This window comes from Aplidium turbinatum, chromosome 3, assembly GCF_918807975.1.
Source record: "Aplidium turbinatum chromosome 3, kaAplTurb1.1, whole genome shotgun sequence".
NCBI lineage: Eukaryota > Metazoa > Chordata > Ascidiacea > Aplousobranchia > Polyclinidae > Aplidium > Aplidium turbinatum.
In genome coordinates, this window is record NC_137474.1 from 5,335,677 (window position 1) to 5,359,733 (window position 24,057).

At 37.8% G+C, this 24,057-nt stretch overlaps 1 protein-coding gene across 3 annotated transcripts; it reads left to right on the plus strand.

The window, feature by feature from the left end:
- Positions 1–3,634: 3,634 nt before the first annotated feature.
- LOC145767222 (serine/threonine-protein kinase PRP4 homolog) lies at positions 3,635–24,057 on the plus strand. 3 transcript variants are annotated; one of them, XM_082579006.1, is made up of 18 exons: positions 3,635–4,644; positions 10,501–10,665; positions 11,386–11,475; positions 12,085–12,268; positions 12,702–12,828; positions 13,013–13,163; positions 14,158–14,274; positions 15,062–15,200; positions 15,767–15,956; positions 16,448–16,635; positions 17,627–17,811; positions 18,460–18,554; positions 20,494–20,598; positions 20,770–21,038; positions 21,539–21,603; positions 21,943–22,352; positions 22,832–22,953; positions 23,019–24,057. In XM_082579006.1, exons 1-15 carry the CDS (start codon positions 3,905–3,907, stop codon positions 21,548–21,550), a joined length of 2,757 nt encoding a protein of 918 aa, XP_082435132.1. In that variant the 5' UTR covers positions 3,635–3,904; the 3' UTR covers positions 21,551–21,603; positions 21,943–22,352; positions 22,832–22,953; positions 23,019–24,057. The 3 variants fall into 3 exon arrangements, with proteins under 3 accessions (XP_082435132.1, XP_082435131.1, XP_082435133.1); XM_082579005.1 differs by having other exon boundaries at positions 22,832–22,942; XM_082579007.1 differs by lacking the exons at positions 21,539–21,603; positions 21,943–22,352; positions 22,832–22,953; positions 23,019–24,057 and having other exon boundaries at positions 20,770–21,507.

Sequence of the window (24,057 nt, forward strand, 5' to 3'; positions counted from 1 at the left end):
TGAGCTTGATCGAAGATTCGGCCAGGCGGATCTGCTTACAGCAGCCAACAGAGAAAAGGCCCTTTTGAGCTGTGTAAACGGTGAGGAAAGATCTGATACTGAGATCAGCTTACCCGATGCCATCGCCTAAAAACGGAACTTACTTTGCTCAGCGATGTTGTAAGTGAAGAAACCGCAAACACCGTTCGAAAGGTTGCTGAGCTATTATTGCAACTAAACCCTCAAACACTAGATCTTTTCAAAGAAACGCAAAAATTCTTTCTCTGCCTTTACCTCTTGGTTTCAGCTGCATCATCACAACGTTCTTTTTCTGCTCTAAGACGCCTGAAAACGTGGTTGAGAAGCTCAATGACACAAAAAAGACTCACGGTAGGCTACTCATCTTGCGTTAATGCATGTTCACCAAAACATTTTGGACACTGTCGATGTCAAAGAACTAATGACACAGTTCATAGACAAAACGACATCTGAGCGAAAATCAATCTTCGGAAGCGTGTGAGAGCTCATTTCCACAAAATGTCGATTTCATATAACTTTTTAATTTGTTCGATTTTAATGTGTGTGTTTTGGCGTCGTTTATCTTATACAGAAGGCGCCAGGATGGCCACTACCAGTTTTATAAATGTACTCGCACACAAGGGGGGGTCTGGGGGGCGAAGCCCCCCAGAAGCTGATAACACTACGACAGCTTCAGCCCCCCCTAGAGAAAAATAGTTCCCGCGCCACTGCCCAACCCCCCCCCCCCCCCTTGGCTACGCCACTGGGGGGATGCATTCAGAAACCATTGGCTTCATCGTTTCATTGAAGTCAATAGAACAATGACGCAATAAACGTCACACATTATTCCCTAACGAAACGATTTCTCATGCTATGCGCGAAATTTTACTTAACCTAGTAAGCTAAAAAATTTAAGATATTAAAATAAGCCTCAAGTTAAAGCAAAGTTATGCCTTTTGGGACGGAATTATTTCATAATTTTGCATCAGGTTGGAGTTAATTTTGAAAATTTCACTAAAGTAAAATTCCGGGACATTTTGCTAACCGGGACGGGACACCGGGACAGACGTTTAAACCTGGACTGTCCCGGCCAAACCGGGACGTATGGTAGGTCTACGTATAGGCCTATAAGCCCAGGTGAGAACACCTCAGACAGATTTTTGAAGTTTTAGCCTGCTGAAATAGGCTACGCCGCAGTAGGCTATAAAAATATCCACTAAAATCCTTTTTGGTAAAAGTCGTTTGAAATGGTAGGTTAACTTAAATTTTAAACAAACCTTCTAACCATATTCAATTTTAATAAGATGAAATTGGTTACATAGCCTAGACTACATAACGACCAATGGTTACACACAAAGTGTGCATCTTGATAAAAAAAAACATTGCCAAAAAAGAGACTAAAGCTAAGAATTTTTTGGGGCCCTGGGAGCAAGCCCACCACACACACTTTCAAACTTTATTATTTGAACATTTATTAAGTTTTGCATTGTTCATTTATCTTAGAAATGTTGCTTTGTTGAAACTCTGGTCTTTTCCTATAACTTAGTTCTAAACAGTGGCGTAGCCATTGGGGGGGGGGGGGGGGGAGGGTTACAACCTCCCCCTTTGGCACGCGTGTGACGTCACGATATTGAGAATGATGCTTTCAGCCTAATAAAAAATTGCCTAGTTTTAAACAAAATTGCATTAAAAGAGCGAGTTTTGCCAATACCAAACATTCAAACATCTCAGCCAGGAATTAGCAACAAGAAAACACAGAGACTTAGCTTTAGTTCCGAAAAATGCCGAAGAAAACATGATCTTATCCTTTTGCTATGCTACCAGACAGCACCATTTTATAGGAATATTCGTACCCACATTTTTGTTGAAAATGCTTTCAGAATGCACCAAATTCAAAGTAATTTTTCAAAATTTTATGGGGGAAGGCCCCCAGACTCCCCGCCGCTGGGTGGTCAAAACCCCCCCCCCCCTTTCAAAATGTCTGGCTACGCTACTGCATCCCCCTATAAATGTTTGATTTGTGAGTTAGTGTTATTTCTTTGTTCTCAGTGTTTGTTCTTTCTTTTTTTCTTATAAATGTCTGATTTGTGACTTAGTGTTGCTTAAATTAACATGTAGGCTAGGCTATTTTCCTTTAAATAAAGTAGGCCTAATAAAAACTTTTATTCAATCTAAGTAGAATACTTTATTATGCAATATTAAAGCTTATAAATATAAATATGGAATAAAAATTTGCCAAGCTCAGGCCTTCGGCCTTTCGTCCAGTTATTTCATTCATAGTTTTGAGTTTGTCCCGGATTATGCCCAAGAAATTATGGTAAGTCTACCTAAGTTATACGGTAGCCTACTATTTTTACTTTATAGCCTATCTCCATTAAGAACTTGAATTAAGAGCAAGAGCAAAAGAGCTTGAATTCCGTTAAGAGCAAGAGAGCTTGAATTCCAATTACCTGTAACGCAGCCGAAATGAACGACATTGTAGCATACACAGCATTGGGCTAGGGCTAGGCTATACAGTAGAGTTAAGTGGGAACGTGGTTTAGGCTAGGCTACAACCATGGGCGTGATACATGCATCTCGATTGGAGGAGCATGGCTGTCTATGCACAGTGACATTTTCGAGATTTACCCCTGACGTTAAACTGCATTAGCTAAATTAGTGACCAGTAGTAATTGTTTCCGTGGTGGAACGACATGCAATTGTTAGCCTACCTACCGCCTACGTTTTCTTTTGTTGGTTTGTATTCCCGTAAACTGTTGGTAACTTTATCATTGCTGTTGTTTTCCGACAAAGAAAAATAAATTGAATTTGAATACGTCGCCTTAGGCTACAAGAGTTTTATTATTATTTTTGCTCTTGACATGATCATACTGAGAATGCTGTTCTAGCGAAATCGGTTTATGATTACAAAATGAGGCTGGTAAACTGTTTGTTGCGTTGAGTAGCAAGATTATAGCCTACTAATGATTCGAGACAGTCAACCGGCTCAAGTGGACAGTTGGCTGGGTTGGTTCACAAAAACAGAAAAGTTTTATTAGTCCATATTAGGTTATAGCTATTTTTAGCACTATTTACAGAAAATGAGAATAATAAGTATTCCAAACCTGTAGCAACAAGAATGGTTGAAACATGCCATTTTTAGAGGATAACTCAATTTAATTTTTACGCCTAACGTAACCTACCCTAAATACGATTCCTACTCACCAGCAATGGTTTTGCGTATCTTTCTTTGTGTTGGGCTGCCCGGAACTTGTTTTCCTATTTGCACAGTTATTATCATTTTGATAGTTTAATGTATTTATTGTGTAACAAAATCTTTTTACGTTTCTCATCAACATCAATTCCAATTTGAGCCATTTGATTGATATAATTTCACCGAGTACCCGATGTTTTCGATAAAATTTCGTAAACCGAATCAGTGTGATTACAACACATAAAGACGAAGGCCTTGCGTTTTGGAAATTTTGTAATTTGTTGAGCAAAATGGAGCAGACTTGGCAAAAATAGGGAGTGGGATGATCGGTTTAGTTGGTTTTATTTTTAACCATCACAACGAAAAACAATATATGCCAAAAACAGCAGAGGTCTAGAAAAAGGTAGTTTATAGATAACTGGGTTAGTGCAGTTGGGTTTTATTTTTGGCCATCATGGTGGAAAACAATAGCCTAATTTCCAGGGCAGAAGTTGATAAAAAGGCCAAACCCAACAAATAGACTACTATTACTGTTGTTGATTGTTTTAATTGAGTGCATCTTCAAGTATACCAATACTACTGTATTCTTATTTTTCAGATATAGTTTGGTACAAGTAAGGTAAAAATTTGTCCAATATCCTATCAATTTTTTAGTAAGAAAACTACCCTATAGCTTACCTGTATTGCGCTGAAATTTGTACTTTGTAAATCGCCATGGGTGCAAAGCACAAGAAAAATTTAACTGACTCTGATAGCAGTTTGAGTGACTCTGATTCACTAGCTGAAGAAATAGCTCCAAAAGTTAAAAAATCTCATAAATTAAAGAAGAAACATAAAAAACATAAATCAAAGCAAGAAAAGAAAAAAAGCAAATACTATGATGAACCAAAAGAAAAGTCTCGAAAGCGACATAAACAAAAGAAAATGAAACATAAAAAAATGGAGAGCGACAATAGCTCAGATCATGAAGTACAAGTGCCCAGAAAGAAAAGAAAAACGGACTCTGAAGTAGAAAGTGACAAAGATTGTGATCAAATGGTTGTTTCTGCAAGTAATGGTGATGAAAAAACTGAAAGTCCTTTTGATCAATCTGTTAATGAAAAAGAAGATGACAGAATTGCCAATGCATTAAATGATTTGGAAAAGCAAAAGGCATTACTAGAAGAAGCACTCATGGAGGATAACAATGGGTTTGAAGATGGTGAAATTTTGCCTGCAGAAAAAAATGATAATGGGTTGGCAGAGTCAGGAGAAAATGGAGAAACCAGTCCAGTACTACATGAAGAAAAAGACAATTCTGAATCAAGAGAACCCAAATCTCACAAAAAGAAGAAAAAGAAAGAGAAGTCAAAAACCAAAGATGAAACATCACGTCGTCATAAACAGTCATCAAAAGAAGAAAAATCTTCTCGTTCACAATCCAATGATATTGACAGTCACAAGTTAATATCTCGGTATTTATATGTTTTAGCTTTTTTATCATTATATTAGCCTATCTTCCCTGTCAATTAAAAAAAAAATTGTTGTATTTACATTTTAAAAACAAGGCAGAGGCTATATTTACCATATATTGGTAATATAGCCTCTGCCTTGTTTTTAAAATGTAAATACAACAATTTTTTTTTTAAGTACAATTGTAGTACAATTCAAGTTCTAATTGTGAAAATATTTACATCTCATACACTCATCAATATACACTCATCTATATACACTCCTGCACTACCGTTTATACTCGTGGATAGATCGATCTCATGTATAAGTTGTTTGACCACCTTATTCCCGACACTACCATTCAATGGTTCATTCTAAGTATTGGCATTGACATACCATGATCGTTGAAGGTAAGGAAATTTCAAAGTTGAGTGTAGAGTAACTTACGCTGCTGGAATAGTCACGTAACCATTCACAGCAATATTAAGTAAACCAGCTAAATTAGAGGCACTATTTTCAACGAGGTCTTCCCGTTTTGAGGTCAATTATGATTGAACAGAACACATTGTTTTGTTCACAATGTGTGAGAATTAAATCGAAAACCGACAAAAGAAAAGGTGTTTAATGGTCTTTGTCGCAGATATTGCCTGCATTAACGACGTCTCTTACCGCTATTATCACCTAGCCAACCTGACATCATTGTTTTATGCGGCCGCTAAGATTTGACATCGACTTCAACAATCATGGAATGTTACGTAATAAGAACGATTATATCCTACACGCAAAAATAAAAAAATTGATCTCTTAAAACAGCTCTTTCTGCTGTTTTGTCTCGTGAGCTTGCATATTGCTCAACAAGTGTATAAAATTTAAAATTGACAAGAAATCATTAAATTTGAAAATTAAGTTTGAATCACTGCAAATAAACGTATTCAAAACTTTTGCTTCGCGGCCGATGCCATTTTACACTCCGTAATCTATGTCGGCAATGATTTTGCCACAGTAAAAATGCCAAATGCGTTCATTATTAAAACTACCGAGCTGGAGACAACGGCTTGTCCCGTGAGTAAGTTGAACCTGTCTTTTTGAGGTGAAAATCACTTGCGAACATCTCGACCTATACTCGAGTATATACGGTATTCGATAAAAGACTATAAAGGCTTTCGATAATAAACAGAAGAGAAAACACTTCACCGTTGTTAACGCTTTGAAGGTAAGTAATTAGCAAAACGAGGTTAATAAAACTGATAGCGGGTTTCCACTCTGCTTGAGATCATGATTTTTTGCGTTTTATTTCGATAACTTCACTGTCTTGATCGTTGTTATTCAGTATTCACTCGCACGAAAATGAAATGAATCGACTTGTTTTCCAACTGTTCCAATTATGAGCTAACAATATCAAAATTTTTACGACTGGGCGTATGCGTTTGCGTAAGTAAAACTTATCGTCTCAAGCAGCGATTCTACAAATTCGGAGTGCGACCTCGGTGTCAATATAAACAAGACAATAAGCTTAATCAAATACTATTTTAATTAAGTAAAATAGCGTTATGGTTATGACGTCATAACCTTTCTCGCCCCCAAGGTTTTTGGAAAAGTCGGCGCCTATGATTGTAGAAAATGTACTCTAGTGCATTTTTAATGCAAAATTTTTCAGTTTGGGAAATCTATCCTTGCTGACTACTTTCCAGAAGCACTCTGGGGTTTCATTTTTCCTTGACAGCAAGAATTGGTTGCACTGAAGCTCGCAGAGTTTGAGCTGAAGTTCTGGTAGCTGTGTTTCAACATTAACATCCATAGGATTGCTATACAAATGGAGATTAGGTTTTAATCTGTCAAAATCTTCAAATCTATTCTCAAATTCACAAGATAAAGCCTTAACATTTTTCACAAAACGGGAGCATTCCACTTCATAATCATCTACCACAAGTGCATGCAAAGAATCAAAGTGTGAAAGATCGTTATTTTCCAAGCATATAGCAAACAGGCGCAGTTTCTTCTGGAAAGCTTCAATGTGTCCAACTAAAGGTGAAATAGTTTGCTTTCGCCCCTGCAAATTTAGGTTTAACACATTCAAGTGCATTGTCATGTCTGTAAGGAAAGCAAGATTGCACAAGAAGTTTTTGTCACAACTGAGTTTGGTACATTTGTGTTTCACCCAATTGTTCTGTTTGAAGAAATGATAGTATTTCCTTCCGAAGACCAAAGAAATGTTGCAGTACTTTTCCAGCACTAAGCCATCTGACATTTGTATAAAGGGGTAAATCACTGAATTCTGCATTTAACTCTTCTAGAAACGTAATGAAACGCCTGTGTCTGTGCGCCTTGTTGCCGCCTCTAACTAAATTTACTATGTCGACAACTGTCTTCATGACATCACTTGTTTGTAACATTTTTCCACAGAGTGCTTCCTGGTGGATGATACAATGTAGTGTTATACAATCCACACCATTTTTCTTAAGCAAACCAACTAATCCTTTGTTATGACCAGTCATAGCTTTCGCGCCATCAGTTACGATGCATGAACATTTTTCAAACCCTCCATAGCAATGAATAACAGACTCAAGGGCAGCATAAATATTTGGGTCCACGTCTTTTAGGCGCAGACAGTTAGGTGCCGGTCAAATAGGTGCGCACACTGTGGCGTCAGGACATTTAGGTGCGGAGCACTGAGGCGCCCGGTCATTTAGGTGCTATTCCTAGTAGGCTAAAGTCTGCAGATTGTATCAGCTTGGCAGGTAGGACAGTGCTTTTCACACAAAATGTTTATTGAACAGAAAAATATGTCACGCCTTCCGTTAATGAAGCTGCTTAAACCGGCAATGCTTTTCACACAAAATGTTATATTGAACAGAAAAATATATTGCTTTTTAATGCGCTTGTTTGGCATTTATTTGTTGTTAGTCTAGGTTTGCGTTGAATGCGTCGGGGAAAGCTTTATCAATAAATTATTCAAGTTTCCGAACATGACGGAGTTCACTTTTAGTTAAGTCAAATAATTACTACACTAAATATCAATATAAAATATACAACATATAAATATAAAATATATGTTGTCTCACACGTACTCGCAACCATTGCCCTACTTGCCAAGCCGATACAATCTGCAGACTTTACTAGAAATAGCACCTAAATGAACGGGCGCCACAGTGCTCCGCACCTAAATATCCTGACGCCACAGTGTGCGCGCCTATTTGACTGGCGCCTAACTGTCTGTGCCTAAAAGACTTGCTCCCAAATATTTGAACCTTTTGTACCTTCATTCAAGGAACACATTTTGACCAGTTCTTCTTGCACAGTAAAATTGTCATCAACAGTACGTACGAATATAAGAAGCTGACTTGTGTCACTTATATCCGTACTCTCATCCAGTGCCAATGAAAAATATATGCAGCTTTCGATTACACTCTTCAGTTTTAATGATACATGTTCGCCAAGATCACATACTCGTCTCGCAATAGTCTGATGAGACAGTGATACAGTTTCAAATTTTCTGGCAGCCTTGTCTTCCCCAAACACCTTTTATTGCACCTTGTTTTACCAATTCGCCATCTCTAAATGATATATTTTTCTTTACCATCATCAGAGCGATTTCGTACGATGCTACTGTACTTGTTGTTTGTGGTTTTATGAAATTACTCAGCACTTTCTTTTCTTTCTGGTATTCTCTCTTAAGACGGATAGCAACATCAATTCGTGATTTCCCAAAACATTCTTCATACTGCATTTTGTGCAGTGTCTGATAATGTCGTTTGACGTTATATTCCTTCATCACTGCAATTGTTTGCTTGCATACAAGACATAACGGCTTGCCATTATTCTCAATCATAAAATAATCTTTCAACCACTCTTCATTAAATGCTCTGCCTTCGTCAGCAAGCTTTCTTTTCTTACTTGTTTCCTTTTTATACGGTAAGGTTATACAATCCTTTCTAGCAAAATTTGGAAGATTTTTAACTTAATTCAAACTTTAGACGAAAGGGACTATACTGTTTCGATCTATCAGGTCTCGTCAGTACAACTGGCTTCTTGCAGTAACTAGTAGCCTACCTAGTAGAACGAGTTTGTCCATTCACATCTATAATGCCCACTATTATGACGTAACACACATTGGTTATGCCAAATTTCTGACTGTTGCGCAATAGCCAGTTGTTCCAATTTAAAAGATACATAACATGAAAACTATAGCCTACTTGTTCTAATTGAAGTTACTTTCTGTAACATAAATACAAATTAAATCAATACTGTGAAAGCTCGCGGCCACAAAAATTCTATCCGCAGGCCGCATGCGCCCACGGGCCTGTAGTTGGACCACGCTGCATTAAACAATACATGTGATAAAATTATTTTCTTAAAGTAAGTATTTTGAATTTTTGCATCCACTAAACTTATTCATTGACAAATGAGTCAAATCAGTCATTTTTGTAAACTTGGCTGGCAAATAACATGAAAAGAAATTTGACTCAGTGACCCGGAGCAAACAGTTGTGCACAAAAGGTTACGTGCAAGCTCGTTTGGCAAACGTAGTTAACCCCTTTTGGCAAATGAAAATTTATCAAGAGAAATACTCCAACTCTAGCAAAATGGAAAGAATTCTGACCACTAAACTTGATTATTCATACTGTTACACCTGAAAGCAGCAAAAAAGCGTATTATTAATAAAGTTCTAAAAAAGAAACGCTCCGGAGCAGGGTCAAACTGATGCCTTTTAAAATTAGGATTGTTACCATTCTTTTTGAATATGTTGAATAATTCTTAATAATATTTTCTTATTAAGATGAAATGTTTTCTATGATTTTAACAAAAATCGCTTTTTGCATCCATCACTTAAAATGTTGCAAAACAACTGCACACAGCTTTTTCTGGGTTTTATGGACAAACACTGTTTTAATCACTAACACTTTACGTGCATGACTGATTGAATGTGTAAATATGTTCATATAACCCTGGTCAACAAATTTTAATTAAATAGAATCTCTGCTTGTTTTTGCATTTGTATTTGCATTTTAATATGTTTGGTTTTTTTTATTTAGTTATATAAAAAGATGTTTTTCAGGGGTCGATTTTAACTTTTTTTTTCACTAGCCCACTGGACTAGTTGCTCCCCATTTTCACTAGCTCGCATGATTTTTCACTAGTTCGACCAGTTTACTGACTTTTCACTTGTCTGATGACGTATTAAGATAAGTGTTTTGGCTTAGACTGAAACTAACTAAAGTAAAGGCTTTCAGATTTCAGTACGCACAAGATAGCAACAATACGCACAAAAACACCTTCTCGTACTACAGACGCAAACAATAAATGTGGCAATAAAAAATAAATGTGGCATGCGGTGTGCTTAATATTTATTTATGTTTTAATATTACATTGTGTGCATCTGTAGTTCGAGATAAACCAAAACTTTTCACCGGCGAATAATTTCACTAGCCATTGGCTAGCGGACTAGCATTAAGATCGAACCCTGTTTTTAAAATTTAACTTGTAGTGACATTGCATTGTGAGCTCCACTTTGTGCAAGCTTGAGGTCAAAATTGTCACTATGTGTCGCTGTAGGGCTAATTTAAACAACAAACATTTAATTATCTCAAAAACCTAGAGTGCTGGAGAAAAAATAAGGACTTTTGAAATCGTCAAAAACCCTTCAAAAATCACCAAATTGGGTCTCATTAAAACTTGCTGTTGACCAGTGTAATTCATCTCGCTGTTTGGAATCACATCATCTGTGTTTGATTTTTCATCATGTTTCTGGCGAGTGTTTTTGAATAAGCAATATTTTTATGTTCTAGTTATCTGTATTATTGTTATAGCCCCCATTAGCATTAGCATGCTTTCAGTTTTAGTCACCGCAATTAAGATATATATTTTTTTGTTGTGTTCAGTTCATCAAAAGAGAAAAAATTGAGAGAGAAAAAAGATGAACCAAGAGAACAACATTGTACAAGTGAAAAAAGGCCACATGAAAGCAGGTCGACAAACAACAGAAGATCTGACAGCAGAAGTAGATCTGATTATATCAAACATTCAGAAAGTCGCACCAGGATGAGGTAATTTTTTTCCCTAGCAGATGTTAAATGTACTTCTTTCTCTGACAAAATTATCCAGTTTGTGGCAAAATCACAACCTTTATTTTGTGTAAAGTGTTTGATGTATTTTTTGTAACACATTTACTGTAAATTACTACATTTAGTGCATTTACCAGGGCAAACCTACTAGTGTGTGGTTAATTGTCTGAAACTCAAGGTGCACACTGCACAGCTACTGTGCAAACAATAACACCCTCAAAAACCTCATTTTGATGCAGTTAGCATTTCTCTACTACCTGTGACAAAATCAACAAAATGCATTCTATATTTTGACAACTAGGCACAGTAGGCAGGCTCTTTTATGTGCACTGTGCACTTGCATTTTTAATTTTAGTACGTATCTGCAAGACATGTTTTCTTGTGCTTAGCACACGAGCTTTTAAAGTTTTCTCCATTGTACTTAATCATTTCACTAAAAATCCTTTGCGTAGACTTTGATGCATTCGCTGTTTGCAATGTTGCACTATTCATATTCGATAAAAGAAACTCGATAAAAGTGACAATTTTTGTTTTATTTGTTTACTCTCTGCACAGGAAAGTGACAAAATTTAATTAATCACCTACAGTCTTTTGATTTATTTGATTTTGTAGCATATGGTTTAAAAATTTAATGTCTTCGATGCTTTGATCAGCATATTATTTATTTATGGTGTAGTTGAAATATTTGTATGTTGCATACAGAGAGAGTGATAGAGACCGACATGATCGATCAGCTCGAGACAACAGAATTTATTCACATGCAAATAGCAGAAATTTGAGACGAAGTCGGAGGTAAGTTATTATTCAATCACTATTCTGGTCACTTCTTACTTGATTATTATCAGGTCATGAACGAACGACGAAGCATTGGTTTTGATAAGGTGATTACCCAGACAGCAAAGTCTCTAATTTTCAACTTAGTTCAGCAATATTGATAAGAAAAGTAGAAACTGACATTGTTGCTATCTAAGCCCTGTAGCTACTACCGTGAAAGTTTAGCACGTATGGTCGATTGGTCGTATGCTTTCACAACTTTCAGCTTACACTGTGTGTATGAAGACTTTTTACCTATCGTACTTTAATTTTGCAATTTCTGCTTTTGATACAAACAATGTATATATATGGAGTTCTTCTCCAATCTCCAGACTGCACAGACTTTTGAGTGGGTTGAATCTTGTGTAGTATATTATATTCATATTCTAAATCTCAAAGCTTGACAAGGTTGCATTCATCTTTTGGCTTGATGAAGGAAATGTGTATTTTTAAGAGGAAACTTTTCTGCGCATAAGAAAATTAATACTTGCTGTTGCTACAGTGTGCACTGTGCAGCAATTTTAAGCTAGTTTAAAATGAGGACTGAGGCCATGTTTCGGTGCATTTACAAATTGTACAATTTTCTAGTCGAGAAAGACGCAGGAGAAGTCGATCAAGAGACCGATATTCTCAAATTTATCGCGACAGCAGGAAAAGAGACAGCTCACGGGAACGCTATCGCAGAAGAAGAAAGTCCAGCCATGATGATAAATACGTCGGAAGCTTCTCTGAAGGGATGAAGGGACGTCATTCAAGTGATGATGAAAGTGATGTGAGTGGACGAACATTGACCAATGGGCTTTCCAATAATGCAAACCTGGTTCGGCTTAAGCTGATTGTTGAATACTACACCTCTACAGACCTCTAGGCTCTTTTTTTTCGGCGACCAAGCATTTGTAAATTGATATCGTGTTGGTGTGATGAGAACCTTATTTTATCACCGACACTTAGAATTAAGTATGGGACGAACCACTTAACCCTTTATTACAACAATCTGAAGTGAAATAAAAAGTAATTTGAACAAACTGTACTGTCAAATTGTACCATTCTATTGCTATCATATTTCCAGCGCAGAGTTTTCTTGGCCTTGAATCTCAATTATTTTTCTTTGCCGTTTCAATTTCATTTACTGTTACATGATAAGAAAACAAGTGATATATTGATATTCCTAACAAGTGTTATGTTTTTGTTGTTGTTTTGGCTAGACTTTGGAAGATATTGCATTGAACGACAGTGATGAAGACGAAAAAGCAATCATAGAGAGAAGAAGGCTACAACGACTTTCGATTGTCAATAAATATCAAGAAAAGGAAAAGAAAGGTTTAATACCAGGTGTGGATGTTGGTTTGATTAATTTAAATTTTCAGTTTTGATTGGAATTTGCTCTACAACGTACAACTTTGCTAAAAGGCTGTTTTAAATTTTACAATTATTGAGAATTTATGTCTTCCAATTTACATTTATTTTCACTGATTGATAATAATTTCTATATTATGATAATTTTGCCATATTTCAGGCATGACTGCTGTTGCTGACGAACGACGTTTACTGGAGCGTGACATCGATGATGACGCCAATCTCGTCATTGCTGACGACATATTCAACGCAATAGGTGTCAGCACTGACAACTCAACCCCCGCGAGCCATATCTCTCCAGAAAGAGAAAGGTAGAGCAGTTGTTTAATTGTTGAAGGAAAGATGCGGTTTATTATCATTTATTTGCGTCAGACAAAGCTGTCCATATCCAAAACAAAATAAGTTTAGTATTTGAAGTCTGATGTTATCAGCTAGCAACTTTGCTAGATGTTGAAATAGCGAAAAAAAGTGTCTTTTGCTGCGGAATGGCCCGTTTCGGTGTGTCCGATTCGGTGAGTCCGATCCCTTAACGGGGGATTTTTTTTTTAAATCATTGGGTACCGTAGCCTAATTATCATTGCCGTTTTAGGGTTAGGGGTTAAGGTTAGAAGTTAGGAACTCACCGAATCGGACTCACCGAATAGTAGCAGACCCCTTTTGCTGGCCGGGTTGGGTGATAAATGTGACCCGTAAAAGCGAATAGACTAAGGGAAGATTGATTAAGATTATTTCTGCACACCAGGTTTTGTGCAGAAATGCATAAGACGGACATATCAAGCGACAACACTATGATGTTGTGATGACATTCTGACGACAAGTATTTATCACACTTTGCAAGTTGACTGCTGCAAACGCTGTAAATATTAAAAACCTTTATGAAATATGGCTCTAAAATTAATATACTTGGTACCCCGGGTCTGCTACTATTCGGTGAGTCCGATTCGGTGAGTTCCTAACATCTAACCCCTAACTCCTAACCCCTAACCCTAAAACGGCAATGATAATTAGGCTGCGGTACCCGATAATTAAAAAAAAAAATTGAAAAAATCACCGAATAGAGATCGGACTCACCGAATTGGAGCAGGGATTCAAAGGTGCAGTCTCCCCGCGTAACGACGTAATTTTTGGGCATGATTGTACTTAATAAAGTACACCGATGTCCGAGTTTCTAAGGGCGGATAAAATTTCGTACCCTTGCATGAAATCAAGTCTTTACAACGACTCATAATTGCTCTTCACGTCGATCTTTACAATCGTATTTACGACAAAGAGATAATTTTGATTTTTAACGTTCGTATGTTGCAGATCTGAATCTCCGGATGTGAATGCAATGCTCACTCAAAACTTAACAGACAACCTCCAAAACCTTACCAACGCAGATTTCGAATCGGCGATCAAAGACAAGATCGAACAGCTGAACAAGTTAGTTCTTTAAATGTTTTTCTAGGATAAACCTTTTGCAGGCTTTATTATATTTTTCCCATGCGATTGTTGATTTTTGGAATATGTGTTTTGTGCAGGAGGCTAACTTGCCCATGTTCAAGGATACGTGTATCATAAATAACTGCAGACAGTAGCACACGGCCTCATCAGTGTAATAGGCCTAAGGGGAACGACCACAAAAGTACAAATTCCACATATATCATTAATATATGTTTTGTTTGTTGTGCTGTTATATGTTTTACTACTTGTAGCGGTGGGATGGCGCAGCGGATAAGGTGCTCGATTTCTAATCATGCAATCTTGGTTCGACTCCTGGCTTAAGCTCGTTGTTGAAAATCACCGCTCACTACCCAGGCCAGGGTGTAATAAATTGGGTGGGCGTAGTTGCTGAAGGAAAGACGGCCGAGAGAAAGGAACTGGCCACCCTACTCTCGTTAATGCCGAGGGCTTAGTATAATGAGAACCTTATCTTCTCGTCCCCCGATGCTTGGATCAAGTATGGGACTCACCTTTACTATACGCCTTTACTATAAGACACCTATACGGCACGCCTTTTGGCTCAAACAATTGTTCATAAACGTTTTTAACTTTACAAAGTTTCACCACCTTTCCTGTTCATTGACTTGCTGGTATATCGCATACTGTGGTTGGTGCTTTCTTTTTCGTCCCGGATATTGTGAAGATCTACACCGAGCAATGTGTTGGTGTTAGATTGTGCCATCTACCAGGAGTTTAATTTCTTCAACCGCTTGGAACTTTTGTTTAGGACCATACAAGATGAGAAAGAGAAACAAGACCAGGAAGAGAAAAAAGCGGCAAGTGACATGTTCTCTGATGAGTTTACTCCCTCTATGGCTACAAAGCTACACAGCAGAGGCTCCGATTCACAAGATCCAAATTTACAGGTTCCTTTAACTCTTTTTGACTTTTATTACGGTAGGTAACTGGCTTTGCTTCTAATCATTCTTCTTCAGAGATCACAATCGTCCGTATTTTTCTTCAACATTGCTCCTTCTTTTTCACAGTATATTATTAACTCGGCTCTAGTCTTAAGAAAAATTCGAACACGAGTTGAAAATATCAGTCAAAGAAAGTACCTGCACAGTTTTTTAAAACGTTTTGTACTGTATATGGAGCTGCTTTAAAGTAATTTTTGCCTGAGTGCACGACAGTAAGTTGTCCGGTGTGCATGAGGTTACCGCTTCACGACGTGCTGTCATCTACCAAGAAATAACATTATTCCACAAAGTTGGATACAGGACACGTTGGCAACACATATACTGTATTTTCTTCAGTGTTAAAGCACAATGTGTTGTATATTTGTTTTCTTATTCATTACACATTTTAGTTTAACATGGGAAATGAAAAGTGATTTTCATACATTACTGAGCTACAACTTTTGGCATTTAGATTGAACAAAATTTAATTCTGTTTTTTCACTCTTAACCTTTCTCTTATTTTTTTTTTTCAGGACAATTGGACCGACGCGGAAGGTTACTACCGCGTTAGCATTGGGGAGATCTTAGACAAGAGGTACAACGTGTACGGGTACACCGGGCAGGGAGTGTTCAGTAACGTTGTACGAGCGAGAGACGTCGTCCGTGGCAATGCCGAGGTCGCCATCAAGATCATCCGTCGGAATGACCTCATGCAAAAGACCGGTATGTACCGGCTTTAACCGGTTCTTATGTTAATGCGATCAAGGATAATTTAATTTCGACTAACTAGTTACCTTCTCAGAAATTTTCTTTCCATTGTTTTGGATAAAATTCTTGAATTTGTGTACAATAATATTTTAAACCTGGAAAGAGAGATGGTGTAGATTTGCATTTCATCTTATAAAAACACATCCTTACCCAAGCAGCAAATCAATGTGAAGAATGGTTGATTTGCTGCCTGGGTAAGGATGTGTTTTAGTTGATGTTGATGTATCTAGTTCTTCCATTAAGTTATGTAATCCCGGCTAGCTACTCAATTTCTCAGGACTTCGTAGATAGAAATTTATTGAGCGATTAAACTTTTCATAACTTTGTCTTTTTGTATACAAAATGTATTATTTTTTCTGCTAATCATCATAATAGTTCAAACGTCACCGTGGTAAGTAAATGTGGGATTTGCATTCCATCATTTTCACGGTGCACTCCATCTCCAGGGTTAAAGGAGCTGGAATATTTGAAGAAGTTGAATGACATGGACCGTGACGACAAGTATCATTGCTTGCGCTTGTATCGCCAGTTCAACCACAAGAGCCATCTCTGTCTTGTGTTCGAATCCCTCAGCATGAATCTCAGGGAACTGTTGAAAAAGTACGGGGCCAGCATTGGCCTTCACATAAAAGCCGTAAGTTGGGTGTTTTCAATGATCACAAAAGCAGAATTTTGACACGACAAACCATCGTAGTGATGTCATCGCAGACGTATTCAGTTGCAAAATGTAATTTATCCTTTTATCTTGCATCCATGAAGGTCTATCATCATCATAATCCATCGTCGGTTTGTTCCCCACTAGTGGGGTGGCCGATTGTTTCCGCGCAGCAATTGTCTTAATCCCTTTTCTCCATTTCACCCTGTCCCTTGCATCTTCCTCCTTCAGTCCGACTTTTTTAAACTCATCCTTCACTTGTTGTTTCCACGTTCTTCTTGGACGACCGCGTTTCCTCTTCCCATCCACCTTTAGATCTAGTGCCTTTCTAAGAAAACTTCCTTCCTCCCTCCTTATCACATGTCCATACCATCTTACTCCATTTGCCCTTGCCAGTTGTCTATGGTCTCTCTATGCCAATGTAATTTAGATTCTTCATTATTTGTTTTGTTATTACAGCACTTATACATCAGTTAAGCTACACAGATATACAAATAAATACATTGAACATGGTGCTGGTGCAAGGATGACAGCGAAAGACCACAGGGTCAACGAAGTCAGCTGCCACCCTCAAAAATACCTGTCAGCCGAAATATTATACACCTAACGCAATAATAATCTGATCAGTTGAATGCTAATAAGGTTGTTGCTTGTTTCCAATTCTAGATCTTTGTATTGGTTTATTGACGTATTTTTGACATTTATGACATTTATGGATCATGTCTATCGCAAGCGTGGAATTGAATATTCAGTAATGACGAGACGACTTCGTGGTTAGAGGCACCGGGAACGTAAACTGCTGGAAATCTTTCTGCATGGATAAACCAGGATTTTGTAAATTTAGTAAGAACAATGGACGATTGATCGTTGTGGAAAGTCACTGTAACCGGCGAGCGCCTTCCTGTATTCAGGCTGGGCCGATGATGATGGTATCGATCGTACTCATAACCTTCTTGCGCCTGTTGTATAGGTCCAGTCGTATTCCCAGCAGTTGTTGCTTGCTCTTAAGCTGCTGAAGAAATGCAACCTTCTCCATGCCGACATCAAGCCCGACAACATCCTCGTCAGCGAGAACAAGGCGGTTCTCAAGCTCTGTGACTTCGGATCTGCTTCGCACATTGCAGATCAGGAAATCACACCTTATCTAGTGTCCAGGTACGTGTGGTTGCTGGGAAATAAGTATGTTTTGTTGCAAGTGTAAGTAAGTGAGCATTTGTTTGCGAAAGACTTTTCTTGCCGTTAAGTAAACCTGTGTATTGATTCTACGGGTCTGCTACTATTCGGTGAGTCCGATTCGGTGAGTTCCTAACCTCTAACCCCTAACCCCAAACCCCTAACCTTAAAACGGCAATGATAATTAGGCTACGGTATCCGATAATTTAAAAAAAAAATGAAAAAATCCACCGTTAAAGGATCGGACTCACCGAATCGGGCCATTCCGGATTCTACAGCCTATTGCTGCCGAGATGTCCGCGTGTAACATAAATGGTGCATGTTATTTTTTGATTTAATTCAGACAATTGGTAAGTTTTTTGTTTCAAAGAACCCATTTCAAACTATCAGCGTTTTTGGCCAGACAGTAAAGCTTTTTTTAAATCTTACATAATCCATGGTTGAACGAGCTCTATTATTGTGATGACACACGAAACCAGCACAAAAACTGAAGCTTTTAGTTAATATGAATACGAACAACTGATATTTTGTTACCGAGCAGTTGTGCTCTTTCTTTTACCTGAACTATGGACAATGGACATAGTACCGCGACTTTGAATTTCGCGTGTTCATTTTAACATTTTCATTCAGGTTTTATCGTGCGCCAGAAATCATCATAGGAATGAAGTACGATCACGGAATAGACATGTGGTCTGTGGCTTGTACAATGTGCGAGCTTTACACAGGTGAGATCAATGAGCTTTGTTTGAGAATGTAATACCCATCGGCTGCGTAGCCTTGTGGTGAGAGCTCTGGTTCGGCGTTCGAAAGGACACCGGTTCGACACCGCTCAAGAGCATGAGGCTATGTCTTTGGCAAGACACTTGAAGGCATGCCATCGATTGCGGAGTGGCGCGCCCTCGGCTATAGCCCTTGATTTTTCTCATGGTTATGAATAGTACGCTGTTCTAGAGGCCCTTCGTAGGGCTTACTAACCCGTCTTGTGTTTCCGACTAAGTATTTCTGATGCAATTTCAAGTGTCTTATTTTTCTTTCGCTTTAAAGGTGTGTTTCACAGACCTTAGATCTGTGATTACACCAAAACTGTTAGCAATGGTTCGTGTTCTAACAACTGACGGACAATCGCCCATCGAACGGTCGAAGCAATTACAAAAGTACGATTTCGTCAAATGTCGAGCAGTTTGAAGTTTGTTTTTATCTTTATTGCAATCACAAACCCTCGTTGATAGTGACATCAGATTGCTCGTTAATCACTAGATGTGACGTCAAAATATACATGCGGCAACGTAACAGGAAACATGTATAATGCAGCGCTTTGTAGACAAACGCCCCATACATCAAAATCCGCTATTTTTACTTTGATTCAACGTCTGCAGACGTTGAATTAAAGTGAAAATGACGGATGTTATTGTCTGGGTGGTTGTGTAAGCATAACGTGATTCGCTTTTTGATTGAGCTTCGTCACATGTGGCAAAATTCTTAAAGAGGTCTTGCTGTGTATGTTCAAAGAACTAAGTTGAATTGATACGCATTTACGCAATTTATTTGCTTAAATCGAACTGTCATTTGACGTTAGACCTCATTTTTCCGCATAATTAACAATAGAACAAAGCTAAGCAATTAGAACACATTCAACTGTTTAAAAAAATGGGTTTGGTACGGTGAGTTCTCTGAAAATATAAAGACAAACTATTGCCTAAAACTGAAGTCGCTTCCTTAACCTTGAAAGGCTAGATCTCGTTCTTTGGAAGAGCAGGATTTAAAACTATAGTTGAACCAATGTGGCCTTTGTTTTGCATTGCAAACGGACACTTCAGTAGGGCGAGTTAACTGTTAGTTGATTTGAATGAGTGTTGGAGGCTGGTGGTATCTGTGGTACTCGATTTCGGACGTTTCTCTCCTGAAGCGCTTTGCGCTGACGCTAATTACTTTGTACGCTTACTTTGTTTGCCACAGGTGAGTTCTGTCTTGTGTACTGAGCTGCTGTTGCTTTGTTTAGTTTAATCTTTAGTAGAAGTGTTGTTTGTTGAGTTTTGTGAGTTAACCTTATTGTGTTTTAAGTTATGCAACTTCTTAATTAAAACCAACTTTGTTTGTGTGACTAAATGTATGATATTACAGTATTAAATCTCGTAAGCAACTTTAAAGCGATATAATACAGTGTAACTGTACAGGCACGGTTTGAATCAAGAATGCGATCGCTACTTGAAATTACAAACACACTGGAGCTGATCAACGACCAGTTTGTATTTTCCCACGCGTTGTCGTTGTTCGCTTGTAGCAAAACGTTTGTCACCACCAAAACATTGGGATTCGAAGCCATTTTATAATAATAATAACAACAGCATTTATATAGCGCCACATCCACAGAGCAAACTATGCTTCCTGGGCGCTTTACAACTACATGGCAACGGTGATAAAATAATATGATACTTTCAGTCATAATGTTCAAAAAAATAAACTATTTTAAGTTTTTGGGAGGCCAGTCATTCCGTTAAGAGTGAATAGATGGGCCATCCAAAGATGATGTGATTGGTTGCACTATTTCTTATAGGACGCGATTGGTATTGATTCGCCTAGTTGAAACTAGAGTCTTCCTGTTTGCTGTTGAATTTAGTTTTTTTCATGTTAGACTGAAATAAATTCATTGTTTTATTTTTTTAGGTCGCATATTATTTCCTGGCAAATCGAACAATCATATGCTGAAGTTGATGATGAGTCTCAAAGGCAAAATTCCACATCGAGTCCTACGTAAAGGAGCCTTAAAGGGTGAGTAGTGTGAGATGGACTTGTTAAACGTTTTCAAGCGACACCCTTCTAACTTCATGTTTGTTCTTCCTCCCTTCCATTCCTTTTCGCAAATGGTTCTTTGTTCTCGAACCGTTCTCTTACAAACACGCTTCCCTTTGTATCTCTTTCCCCCCTACTTGTTGTCCACAGACCAACACTTCGATCAAAACCTCAACTTCTTGCTCACGGAGGTGGACAAAGTCACCGAACGGGAGAAAGTCACCGTCATGTCAACCGTGAACGCGACTGTCGATCTGCGGAAGGAACTGCTTGGTGGGCAAGCAGTGTCGCGAATTCCCGAGGACCAACTGCGCAAAATAAACCAATTCATCGATCTCCTGGACAAATGCCTTTGCTTGGATCCAGCGAAACGAATGACTGTTAATCAAGCCCTTGTTCATCCGTTCATTCAAGAAAAGGTAGCATAGATAAATCGGAACTATGACAACGCACTTGCGACGCTTTATTTTGTCGCGTCATTTGGACTCATGTTCCCTTCTACTTTGAACTACCACTATCTGCGAGGGACAAACACTGCAGAGTGTTTTGCAAATTATTTCCATTGCTTTCGGTTTTTCAAACACTTTGTCTTGTACTCTCAGTCATCGCTTGTGCTGTACAGTATGCGAGCTGCGAATGCATTTTACAGCTCATCTAAAAACTTTTTTGCAGCAGGAATATGTTCAATATATTTCAATGCATTTTCTACAGTTTTATTAAACTGATGTTAATTACTTACACGGCTTCAACGGTAAAGTATCTTTTTAGTCGTTAAATTGACGTAATTTAATGTATTTTGCAAGTAGTAAAAATGTAATGAAAGTAAAACGACTTTTGTTTAGCATTGTGTGTTTTATAATAAAACTGAATTTTTGTGTCAAGTTTTTCGGATAATTTTAATCATCTTTGAACCTTATAGGTTGGTGCATGAACAAGAAGAGATCTTTTCACTGCATTTCAGAGCCATAAAGAGCGGCTGCAATGGTATTAAATTCCGACACAACAGCTTTAGTTTAAATAGTTTTAAACATAGAAAGTCAATTCAAAATGTATGTAGTGAAAGAATAGATACAAATGCTCATCAAAACTTTAACCGTTAGTTACAAAAGTTTCTTCTGTGCGATTATAAATTTAGACAGCCTACTAAGATTAAATGTAACTTTATGTTTTCCCAATGGCAAGATGATGTGAGCACTAGCAATTATTTGTCAACCTGTGCCAAATGTGTTGCACCTAACGTCTCTCGCGACAATAAACAGCGGAAAACCAGTAATGAAGTGAAGAACTACTAAATTTTATCACTTGTTTTCTCTTCATCTTTAGGAATGTTTGGTGTTCTCCGAGCAGCAGGCACCACTGGCCGGGAGATCTTCCTTGTAATATGACGCAATGTTTATTGAAGGTAGAATGAATGATAAGAAGTTATATTTTCAGGGCAATGTGCTTTTGACGAAACCTCCATGCGTTGGTCATTTCTTTTAGTGTATATTACGATTACAATTTTTCTGAGTTGTGCTTGATATCACGCAAACATTTTGTCCATCACCCGTATGTGTCAGTTATGTTGTTTTTTGCTAAACCAACATTGTAGAATTGGATTTATATTATCTTTTTATTTTTTTTGGCTGGAAACACGCACGGAATCTTTGCTCACTGCTCTTCCACGACGCCATGGAAGCAGAGTTATTGCAAGAGTGAGACAGCAACCGTAAGGATGTCCACGATTCGTACTGGTACATGCCATATTCACTAATACACGCTTTGTATTGGAAGTATATTACTTCATTTGATTGTTTGCTTATTCTTGGCCATAGCATGTCAAGGATCGTATCGTTTGAAAGAAAATTTGTCAGTGTTTTGTCTCGGTGATTTTTTTTTCGAATATTCTGGATTTTCACTTTCAGAAAGCATTTGAATAAACATGACTTCCAACTGTTTTGCTTCTACAACTCAAGTTTGCTTTTGTATTTGACCTACAGCGTTCGTGTAAACTTATCATTGATTTTGTCCAGAATTTATATTTTACAAAGATTTTGCATAACGCTAATTAATAGTTCAATTTCTTTGCTTGTGTTAAGTATTTAAAACGTCCATTGTCCACTATATTTTAGGGTTTTTCGATGAAGCGTCTTGTCCGTTGAACAAAATGTGAATGAACTCCACTGTTGGTAAATGCAAAATTATTTAAACTTTGTTTTTATTTTGCATGGAGCTCTGTAAGTTTACCATTCTTGGACATGAAGTATACCAAACACCAGGAAGCACACCAAGACGTGAAATGGAGCAATCCAGGTTTGACCGATGGATCAACCTGAATCTATCTGTGAGGATGGTGTTAGTGGACAACTTGCTAATGCCACTTATTGATAAGATAGTTTAATTTTCCTGTCATTTCTCAGGGAACGCGCCAGCGGTTCTGTGGAATGATCAGCTAAATCCACGAGGCATCAAGACTTCCTTGTGAGTGTACAACCGTCTCTTAAACTTTTCTTTTTGATAAAGTAACGTCCGGCAATGTAAAAAGAACATGAGATTCTGTTTCTCGTGGCGCTGCTTTAAAACTTTCACAAGTTGGAAAAGACCTCTGTCATGAATTTGTATCAAAGTGAGACACATTTTGAATTACATGGCCTGATGTTGTTCGTATCGAAATGCAGCCGATTTCTTTGCCTCTTTGGAAAGGTCCGTGACAGCAACTGTTTAGGCAAAACAAACCCAGAACACAGCTATATGTTTGAAAGAAATTACATGAATTCAGGCTATGACTACTTGAAGGCATCAATAATTTAAGATGTGGATTCTCTATTCAGAAAAAAAAGCATTTTTTCAACGTGGCCATAGGCCTAAGAGGTACAAAGTGTCAACGACCGTTTTGTTGAGGCTTGCTCAATTGCTTGTTGTCTAAATGATTTGACAATCGCAATATATTCAATATTGGACATCACAATAGTCTTCTCACTTAATGCTGGCCTTTGGCCGATTCATTTCGACATGGGCAGCGTTTCTGGAAAAAAATGTTTTTCTTAAATCAAAATTCACGAATACCGTACCCAGAATTAGTCTACAAAGGTTCAGCGACTAAATAAACTGCGGAAGTTTGCTCTCTAAAAGTAACTGATGAGTCAACGTGTGACTACTAACCACATTGTTTTTATGCCCAAGCCTTCAAATTACCAGGTGGAAAACTCTGCATCGCTTAGCAGACATGCAGACAACGCACATCAAACAGTTTACTTTCTCTTGATTGTAGCTTCAAAGAATAATACCAAAATTCGTTTCCTGACATCTAGTAACGTTTGTTCCAGTTGACATAAGTACATGAAAGTCTTATTACCAAACGACGGTATTTACTAATAGGGTTTGGCTGTCAGTTGTACCTCACACTGAGATGTTGATTTTTTAATTATGTTGTGGATAGAACAACATTAGGCTACTTCT